The sequence below is a fragment of the Melanotaenia boesemani genome, chromosome 12 (assembly GCF_017639745.1).
Source record: "Melanotaenia boesemani isolate fMelBoe1 chromosome 12, fMelBoe1.pri, whole genome shotgun sequence".
Classification (NCBI taxonomy): domain Eukaryota; kingdom Metazoa; phylum Chordata; class Actinopteri; order Atheriniformes; family Melanotaeniidae; genus Melanotaenia; species Melanotaenia boesemani.
In genome coordinates this window covers 29,940,908-29,951,055 of record NC_055693.1, presented here as the reverse complement: position 1 = coordinate 29,951,055, position 10,148 = coordinate 29,940,908, and the positions used below count along the sequence as shown (strand labels likewise).

The 10,148-nt window shown below is 49.1% G+C and overlaps 1 protein-coding gene across 1 annotated transcript; it reads left to right on the top strand.

Annotated features, from left to right (window-relative positions):
• The first annotated feature begins 1,428 nt into the window (after nt 1-1,428).
• LOC121649863 lies at nt 1,429-7,813 on the top strand. The gene is made up of 3 exons (XM_042000962.1): nt 1,429-1,586; nt 3,784-5,187; nt 5,259-7,813. Exons 1-3 carry the CDS (start codon nt 1,429-1,431, stop codon nt 7,666-7,668), a joined length of 3,972 nt encoding a protein of 1,323 aa, XP_041856896.1. The 3' UTR covers nt 7,669-7,813.
• Nucleotides 7,814-10,148: the final 2,335 nt, after the last annotated feature.

Below are 10,148 nucleotides of genomic sequence, written 5' to 3'. Positions count from 1 at the left end.
TATGAGACCATGACACTATTGGACTGTGAGATTGTGAGGATGGCAAGACGAACACAAAATCTTTAAACTGTGTTTTTAAGTTGTTTTGTTGAACTGATGTTATTGTTAAGGAATTTCAGGAAAAGCCCCGGGTCTATCAAATTTATTTTTTCTGTTGTAATTATCTTTCTGGAGTTGTGTTGTTCGTCAAATAGCAGGGCAGGGGTGGGGTGGGGTGGGGGGTTGGGGCAGTATTTCTTCAAATAGGCAGAGTGCAAAATAAAAAAGTTTTAAAAAATGATTAAATAAAAAAAAAATAATAATAAATAAATATATATACATATAGACTTGCACATTTCATATGAATTATAACTGACTTAAGTTCACAATAACCAGACGTTTTGATATCATTCTGGGGAATTTAGCTAAATGTATATCTAAATAATAAATTAGATATCCTCTATTATTTGTAATGGTGAAGACATTAAGTAGTGGCTGAAACTTATAAAAAAAAGAAAAAGCCATCTGCCACGGATGGATTCTCCAGTTCAATCGTTCACATGAGGGTTGCAACATCGCATTATGGTTGGTATATTTATGGGCATTTAAAGAAAACAATTAACCAGCAAAAGGTGATTTGGCCAGTTCACCAATGGTGTGACTTCCCACCTCCAAGACCCTCTCTCACCTGATGGCTTGGTGCCCGTACCGGCAGTTATGACATGATGTTAGTAAAACACGATCCAAAGTCTGGACATAGTTTGTTTTATTTCTAAAATACACTGAATACACTTTGCTTTTCATTGATTGACATCATGTCTAAATGATCCGCTCTGCTCGAGATCGATGTGGTTTCCAAGCATCAAAAATATACCAGCTGAAAGCATCACGGCTTTTCTGGGGCTTCATAAAGACTGGGCACGCCAATTTGCAAGCATTATGATTGAATAAAGTTGCTGCGATCAGCCTTAAGGCTGCAGCACATAGCCTATGTGTCCCAATTCTGGTTCTGCACACTTCGAAGTGCGGGTTCGTTGGCTACATACGTCATCGTGGTGTGCCAAGCACTGTCCCAATTCACAGAATACGAAGGAGCCTCAGAATCTGCCCTTTAAATTCGACGAAGGCTGCTAGTGATGCATCCTTTGCGGCCCCTTTTTTCCTATTACGCACACAATGGTGGCGAATAAGCAACTGAGCTCAGAAGAGTAGTTTTAGGTTTCAATAAAGTTTTGTTTAAAAAAAAGAGCACTTTTTATTACAGTTTAGTAACTAAACTTTAATAGAAACATTACAGAACCAGGTATATTAAAACATGTTTGTTAAATAGTGACATTTAATATTTTATATTTGTGGATTTTTACGGGGTTAACGAAGTGTCTAGTGAACTACCCAGGCCCTTTTCCTTATCCGGAGAAGGGTGCCAGCAATGCCCTCAAGGTTTGCGCGATGGGTGCCTTCAGCAAGGACAGCGCCTATCTGAGCATTGTAGGGGATCAGCAGAACACCATGCCTCTCCTTGTCAACAGACTGGACCCGACCGTAACACATCAAAAGACCCGTTGCCCCGTCTTTGTTTATGGCCAGGTGGTTAAAGGTCGTTGTGGGTAAAGTCATACCTGTTGGGCAGCAAGGCACAAGTCCAGCAACACCTTTTCCCGCTCCTGGACCGTGAGCACCCCCTCCCACTGTCACTGCTCGCTGGTTCTAACCGTTCCGAGTGCACGGCTCCATGGACATACACCACAGCCCTACAGAGCTTGGTTAACATACCTGTTACGACCCCTCGGGAGTCTAGGGGTAACAGGGGTAGCAACAAATAAGGTCAGAAACAAATACTCACAACATGATAAATTTATTTACAATAATAAAATAAATGTACAAACCAAGGTAGGGTGCCAATACTAAAAAGTCACCAAAACAAAAAAAAGGCACCAAAAACAACTTACAATTACTATTTAACTCCGACCAACAAAAGTATAACTCGTTTAACCAACTTAGAGTGTCCCGCAATCAGGTAAAGCCAAAAAGTGGCAACTTAACATCAAAAAGGGAGAACAAAGATACAAAACCACAAACAAAAACAAGACATGTCTTACTGGAGGCTTAAAGCACTCAAACCAATGATTACCAAGTCTAGTCACTCAAATACCAAACCGAAATCTCCATTAGGTAACAACGATCAATTGCACACACAGGTGCAGTCACTAGACATACGGAGGAGGTGGCAAGCTGTGCTGTAATCACACACAACTGCCTGGACTGAATGAAGTTCCAGCCTTATATAGCAGGGAGAGTTCCAGACTGGCTGGGCTGGAAAGGAGCGGAGACACCGTCATCCAATCCTGACAAAGGAGGGAGGGAACGAAGCAGGGGTGTCGCCTGGCCTGGGCATTCCCGGCTCTAGCCCCGAACACTTCACATCAAGCCCCAAATGTTTTTTCATCCCAGAAGGAATAAGTTTACATTCTCTCAGCCAGCTTATGACATTAAAGACTATGGTAGTTTTGTAATTCCCTGGCTTATGTGAATGCAACACAGGTACAATATGACCAATCACAGAGGAATTTTATGGAAGCGGGGAATCCTCTGTGTTGGCTAACAGCCTGGTGTTTTATCCCTAATCTGAACTCTGGTGTTATTTCGAGCGGTCATTATTAGTAGTCAAAAATGGACATCAGACGGTTTTTTATTTAGAGAAGAGAGACAACTCTTCAGTTGTGGTCGCTGCCAATGGGCAGCAAGACTCTGGCCAACACACGAAACAGGTAAACCACAAATAATTTAAACCCTGTATGTCTTAAAATTAAATGAACGTTAGGCAGATCATTATGACAGTACTTGGTACTTCGAAGGTTAAGCTAGCGCTACCAAACCGTTAGACTTGCCCTTTTCTGTTCTACACATTTGCATTAAATCCAGTGGTGAAGTCTACGTATTTCACTGGTTTACCCGCTGCTGTGAGTGTGTGCGTGCGCACGCGTGCATGCGTTTGTGTTGTAGTGGATGGAAACGGCTTTCCCATTAGTGTTGGGTGTTTGGTTTCTAGATGCTGCTTTATTTTAAATATAGATAAATAAAGAACAGTTTTGTTATAAATTTCTTTACTGATGTTTTTGTTCACCTCCAAGTCACTGGCTGGTCAGTAGTCAAAGAGTTCTTTTTCTAACTTCGCTCGGTGTTTCACTATGGGAAATCGCCTTGGCGTGACCAACTACGGAAGCTCCAATGACATCACGTCTGTCAGTGACAGACCGGTCAAGCCGTGCTCGGGGCTCCGCCCCCTCATATTAACACGGCCGACCGACCCCTCCTACTCATTCTCGCTTTCTTCCCGTGAGAAACTACTTGCTCCCTCAGCGCGTTCCAGGCTACAGGGTTAGCTGCTTAACAGTTCACAGGCGTCCCGTCAAGGAGTACGTTGCCGAACGCAGTTTCACCCTAGTCAGGATTGTGCCGAGTAAGTACTTCGTAGGAAGTAATCTGTTTAGCTGCGCAGTAAAGAGCAGTGTCCGCGTCAGGGCGAGCTGTTCCCGCGGTGAGCCGGTGTAATTGCTCCGTGCACTAGCGTGTATCTGTGTAGCTAAGGCTAACGCGTCAAGGCGAGCTGAAGTGGTTGCAGTTCGGTGACATTAACTTGCTACCGGGACTGTTTACTCGAGTTAAGCTAACGTGTCATGACGAGCTAACTCGTACAGCTGCTGATAGCTAGGTTTTAGCATTGCTGCTAGCGTCAGCGTGGATACAGGCTAACGTGTTGTGACGAGTCTAGTCCTTTAACCTGTCGTGTCCCCTTTCCTTTAGTATGTCTACGGCTGTCACCCCCGCCAAAGGGTCGGAGCCCAAGGCCAAGGAGGTTGTATCCCGCCCGTGTCCCGCGTCATGCGGTTCGACCATCTCGGGCAGGGACCCTCACCCGATGTGCATAGCGTGCATGGGCCCTAAACACGCCCAGGCTTCGCTGGCTGACCCACAATCATGTTCTCACTGTGCTTCAATGCCTGAGAAAATTTTGGAAAGGAGGTTGAGAGTAGCTGTGGCTAACAGTCAGGACCCCTGTCTGGCAGCCGCCACTCCCAAGCCCGACGTCCATCAGCCGCGAGTCTCTACGAGCTGGGCGGACTTGATGGACACTGAATCCCCGGTTATGCCCCCGCTGTTCGACGACCTAGATCAGGGGGTGCTGGGGGATGAGGACGCAGAGTGCGATGCTGACTCCGACCTCCTCGACATGGTGGATATGGAGGAAGAAGAGGAGGACGATTCTTTTCCACCCCAACAGTCGAGGCCACCTAGCGGTGCCGAGGCTGCTCCACCCATGGACAGCGACTTGTATGAAGTCTGTAAGCGTGCTGCTGCCAAACTGGGAATTGCATGGCCTGCAGCCCAGGGTGCAGAGGGGGCGGAGCGGGACCTGTATGATGGTAAGAGGCTCCCGCCAGCTCAGCCTCCACCTAAACAGCTCTTACCAGCGGTGCCAGCCTGTATGAAGGAGATGAGCCGTTACTGGCCATCCCCTTTCAAGAGCAAGCTCCCAACCAAGGGCTGTTCCAAGCTGGAGATTCAGGGGATGAGTGAGCTGGGTCTGGCCGAACCCCCAGCGGTGGAGCCTTCAGTGGCATACCACCTACATCCTAATCGCAGGTCAGTTTCAGCCTCATCCAGCGTTTCTCTGCCCAGTAAATCAGATCGCCTCACCGCATCTATTTACCAGAGGATGTATAAGTATGCAGCTCAGTCAGTGTGCTCCCTCAACGCTGTCACACTTCTGTCAGCGTACCAGGCTGAGATTTTGGAGGAGATGGGTCGCCAGCTGGATTCCCAGACCCCCAACCCCCTCCTTTGGGATGAAATATGCGTGGTGAATGATCTCCTCCTACGCTCCTCCAGGGGAGCAGTGCAGGGATGTGGCCGCATCATGGGGCTAGCAGTCACAGGTGAGAGAGCCCTGTGGCTGAATTTGTCTGGTTTAAGTGATTCTCAGAAGGCTGAGATCATGGATGCAGCATATGACCCCACCAAAGGTCTTTTTGGCCCTGCGCTGGAGAGGATGAAGGAAACCAGCACGCGCAGGAAGCAGGAGGGAGAAGCTTTTGACCTCTGCTTACCGCGCAAACCCCAGCCTCGCCCTCCTCAGCCTCCCAGTGCTGGCTTTGCAGCATCAGCAATGAGGAGGAAACCCAGCAGCACCAGGATGCAGAAGCCTGGGCCAGCACAGCAGACAGGCCACCAGCCCAAGGCAGAGAGCTCTAAGCCTTGGGGAAAACACTCCTTTGCAGCAGTGGCTGCCAGGAACAGGCCATCTTCCCACCCCGGGGAGGGGAAGAAGAAGCGTGCAACCTAGCACAGCCTCCTCAACCTTTTCTTCCTCCACCCAAAAGAAGGAGGGAGGAACACAGTCCCTTGGTTCTAAGTTTGGAGGCTCCCATTGTTCCCAGTTCTTCAGGAGCCCTCCTTCAGTCTCTCTCCTCACAAATGATGGGAGTGAAGACTCAAGGGCAGGTTACACAGTGTCACCAAGCACTCATTCAGTGTCACCAAATGTCTCCAAGGTTTCTGTTAGTGCCACCAAACACTTTACAGCACCTTTGTTCTCATTCAGGGGAAAAAGAACGATTAAAGAATGCATTCCTGCATCCAAGCAAGTTGCTGAGGGCAGAATGCTCCCCAAAAATAAAAAACACAAAAATAATCGAACTGAAGAGGGAACCCCGCCTGGGTCCGCTGTCCCCAGAAGGGGGAGCTCACGCTCCTCCGGCGGAGAGCTCTCGCCGTCGCGGAGTGATGACGTCACTCGAGTGCGACGACATGGGACCTCTGGCTTCTCGGGTGGAGAGGTGGCGCGCATGCGCAGTTCACTCTTGGGTGTTGTCAACGGTTGCCAAGGGTTACAGACTGCAGTTTGCTATGAAACCACCCAAATTCAACGGTGTGTTAGCTTCAGTAGCGAACGGAGCGTCGGCTCATGTTCTGGAAGAAGAGATTGTGTCGTTATTAAACAAACACGCAATCAGAGTGGTTCCGAGCGAGGAAATACATCAGGGCTTTTATTCCCGGTACTTCCTCTTTCCAAAGAAGGGAGGCTCATCCCTGCGGCCAATTCTGGACCTCCGTGTATTGAACAAACACTTAAGAAAATACACGTTCAGAATGCTAACACACAAAGTGCTCTGCCGCTCGATTCGTCCAAACGACTGGTTTGTGACGATCGATTTAGCAGACGCGTATTTTCATATTGCCATTTATCCAGCACACAGGAAATTCCTCAGGTTCGCCTATCAAGGGGCGGCCTACGAGTTTCAGACAATCCCTTTCGGCCTTTCGTTAGCTCCGAGGGTATTCAGCAAGTGTGTAGAAGCAGCGCTGTTTCCTCTGAGGAACAGCGGCATCAGGATATTTTCGTACATAGACGACTATCTCATTTGCTCTCACTCTCGGGAACAGGTGATCAAAGATTCCGTTACGGTGCTGGATCACCTCACAGACCTCGGTTTCAGAATAAACGAGGCAAAGAGTCGCCTGGAGCCGGCACAATGCACAGAGTATTTGGGGCTCAGTATAAACTCCCTCTCGTATCGCGTCAGGCTGTCGGAGGCGAGGGTGACGGCATTCAGTCAGTGTCTCGCGCTTTTCCAGCTGGGGAAAGCAGTGAGTTTCAGACTATGCCTTCGGCTTCTCGGACTCATGGCGTCCGTGATATTTGTGGTGCGGCTGGGGCTGCTTATGATGAGGGATTTTCAGCGATGGGTGGCATCTCTGCATCTGAGCTCTCAGCGTCATCTGCGCCGCAGAGTGAGGATAACGGCGCAGTGCATTATGGCACTCCGGCCGTGGAGAGACCCGACGATATTAACGTCTGGCGTACCTCTGGGGGCGGTGTCGTCCAGGGTAACCATGACGACGGACGCTTCTCTTTCGGGGTGGGGTGCGGCGCTTCTGGGCAGGACAGCCAACGGCGTGTGGCCCCAGCGGATGGCGCAACTTCACATAAATGTACTGAAGATGCATGCAGTGTTTTTGGCACTCAGACATTTTCTGCCCCATCTTTACGGCCGTCATGTCTTAGTGAAGACAGACAACTCCACTGTGGTAGCTTATATCAACCGCCAGGGAGGCACACGGTCTCTGCAGCTGCACAGGTTAGCTCAGAAGTTAATTGTGTGGAGCAGTTCAAGGTTCCTGTCTCTCAGAGCAACCCATGTAGCAGGGATTCTGAACAGGGGAGCGGACCTATTGTCCAGGGGGAACCCGCTGTATGGAGAGTGGAGGCTCCACCCACAGGTGGTAGCACAGATTTGGCGGAGATACGGCCAGGCAGACGTAGATCTCTTCGCCTCTCAAGAAAACACTCACTGCCCACTGTTCTTCTCTCTGTCGGACGTGAGCGCACCTCTGGGCGTCGACGCTCTGGCCCACCAGTGGCCAGATGTTCTGCTGTATGCCTTTCCGCCTCTCAGCCTGATTTCTCCGACTCTGGCCAGAGTGCGGGAGCAGGGGCTAACACTGATTTTGGTGGCTCCTCGGTGGCCGTCCAAACACTGGATAGCAGAGATAATACAGCTTCTGGCAGACGAACCATGGCCACTCCCCATACGCAGGGATCTTCTCTCCCAGGCTCGGGGCGAGATTTATCACCCTCACCCGGACCGGCTGTCTCTTTGGGCCTGGCCAGTGATAGGTGGAACCTGAATGCTGCGGGCCTGCCTCCAGAGGTCATTGACACTATTCAGAATGCTAGGGCTTCCTCCACCCGCTCCCTTTACAGTGGTAAATGGCGGATTTTTGAGGATTGGTGCCAGCCTAGGGGCATTATCCCGTTTCAGTGTTCAGTGGTGGCATTGCTCTGTTTCCTACAGGAATTGTTGGATAAAGGAAAGGCTTTCTCCACAATTAAGGTTTATTTGGCAGCAATTTCAGCTTGTCATGTGGGTTTCGGTGATAAGTCGGCGGGGCAGCACCCTTTGGTGTGCCGCTTCATGAAGGGGGCCCGCCGCAAGCTCCCAGTGTCTAGGCCACTGGTGCCATTGTGGGATTTGTCGCTGGTGCTGGACGCCCTTTCTAACCACCCTTTCGAGCCCATTGGGGCAATAGGGTTGAAATTTCTTTCAATTAAGACAGCTTTGCTTCTGGCTCTGACCACTGCAAAGCGGGTGAGTGACTTACAGGCTCTGTCAGTCCATCCTTCTTGTTTGCAGTTAGCCCCGGGGCGGGCTAAGGCGCACTTACAACCTAATCCGGCGTTCGTGCCTAAGGTGATGGGGCATTCTTACAGATGTCCGTCTGTGGAGCTGTTGGCTTTTCACCCTCCACCGTTTTCTTCGGAGGAGGACGAGCGGCTTCATACCCTGTGCCCTGTGCGGGCTCTGGGGGTATATGTGGATAGGACAGCTGGGTTCAGGAGAACCGATCAGTTGTTTGTGTCTTGGGCCACTCCTCATAAGGGTAAACCGTTGTCTCGTCAGAGACTGTCACACTGGATAGTGGAGGCCATTTCTGTTGCTTACAGATGTAAGGGCTCCCAGCCTCCTCTGGGGGTGAGAGCCCACTCTACTAGAAGCATGGCTTCATCGTGGGCCCTGTTCAGAGGAGTGTCAGTTCGGGACATTTGCACAGCAGCAAGTTGGGCAACACCTCACACGTTTGTGCGTTTTTATAGGCTCAATGTTGTTCGTCAGTCACTGTCTCACGCTGTGCTGGAGGCAGGTGTTGCTGATCTAGGGTAAAGGTCTCTCTTTACTCATTAAAGTTCACGGCGTCAGGGAGCTGATGCAATTCGGGAGTGGGCTATATCTCCCATAGTGAAACACCGAGCGAAGTTAGAAAAAGAACGTAGGGTTACTTGCGTAACTCCTGGTTCTTTGATAACAGAGTGAGGTGTTTCACCAACACTTCCCTCCTTGCAGGGCACGGAAAGAAACCTGCTTAGAATGAGTAGGAGGGGTCGGTCGGCCGTGTTAATATGAGGGGGCGGAGCCCCGAGCACGGCTTGACCGGTCTGTCACTGACAGACGTGATGTCATTGGAGCTTCCGTAGTTGGTCACGCCAAGGCGATTTCCCATAGTGAAACACCTCACTCTGTTATCAAAGAACCAGGAGTTACGCAAGTAACCCTACGTTTTAAAGAGCGTCTTACATTTTATGTTGCTCACAATACATTTATATTTGGAATACAAAACCAGTCTTTCATGATCTCACCTTTGTGTGGGTGTTTACCTTATGTATTAGTGAGGTTGGTGGTTCTTGTATGTGTGTGTTGCTCCAGGACAGGGGTGTTCGAGACTGGGAAGGAAAAATCAGAGTATACCACTAGTTTAAACTCGGCTATACTACTGAAAAAGTAGTAATGGTAAAGATGGAAAACAGTAAGTGAAAGAAAGAAAGAAGGGAAATGATGGAAGGAAAACAAGTGATGAAGCCTGTAGGGAAAGAAGGAAGAGACAGATGAGATGATAGAGAGGTACAGTAAATACTACAGCATGATCTTTATTCTAGAAATTGCAACAGTTCACGTTCATCCTTTTGTTGCAGAAGCTGTGCACTAAAGAGCAGGTTGTGGAGATAAACAGCAGATGTCTGCAAAAGTAAAAGTTTAATACTGATTTTGGTGATCTTGTTTACATTGTCACGTTTAAGATTGAAAATAAATACATATTGAAGCACATATTACAGTATTTTGCTTTAAACAAGGTGACACAATGCTCAAGAAAGCATAAGTAAAAAGCAGTTTTTGCTGTGTTGGTTAACTGAGATTTCTTTACGAGGGTGTGGGTTTAGCCCCTAATGTTCCCAGGTCCAGGAAACGCCCCTGGAACGAAGCCGAAGGAACTCCAGCCAATCACCTGCAAGCAGTCACATTTACATATATTCACCTCCAGCTAACAGGCCTGGGCCATAACAGTACCAAACCTCGAGAGATCCACCTGACTTATGAGACCCCTGCCCCAAAGCCTCTTGGTATAGCAGACATTAGACCAGGGGTAGCCAACGTTGGTCCTCGAGGGCACCAATCCGGCAGGTTTTCCAGATTTCCCTGCTCCAGCACACCTGACTCAAATTAAATGGATCCAACAGCCTATAAGGATCTCCACAATGACTCGTTAGTTTAAGCAGGTGTGTTGGGGCACGGAAATCTGGAAAACCTGCCGGATTGGTGCCCTCGAGGACCAAC

Excerpts from the sequence above, each read along its gene's own strand:
- LOC121649863 (XM_042000962.1), top strand. The coding sequence starts at position 1,429 with ATGGGTGCCTTCAGCAAGGACAGCGCCTATCTGAGCATTGTAGGGGAT. Across the intron at positions 1,587-3,783 it reads GTGGTTAAAGGTCGTTGTGG|TATGTCTACGGCTGTCACCC; the intron begins GTAAAGTCATAC and ends CCTTTCCTTTAG. Across the intron at positions 5,188-5,258 it reads ACCAGGATGCAGAAGCCTGG|CAGTGGCTGCCAGGAACAGG; the intron begins GCCAGCACAGCA and ends ACTCCTTTGCAG.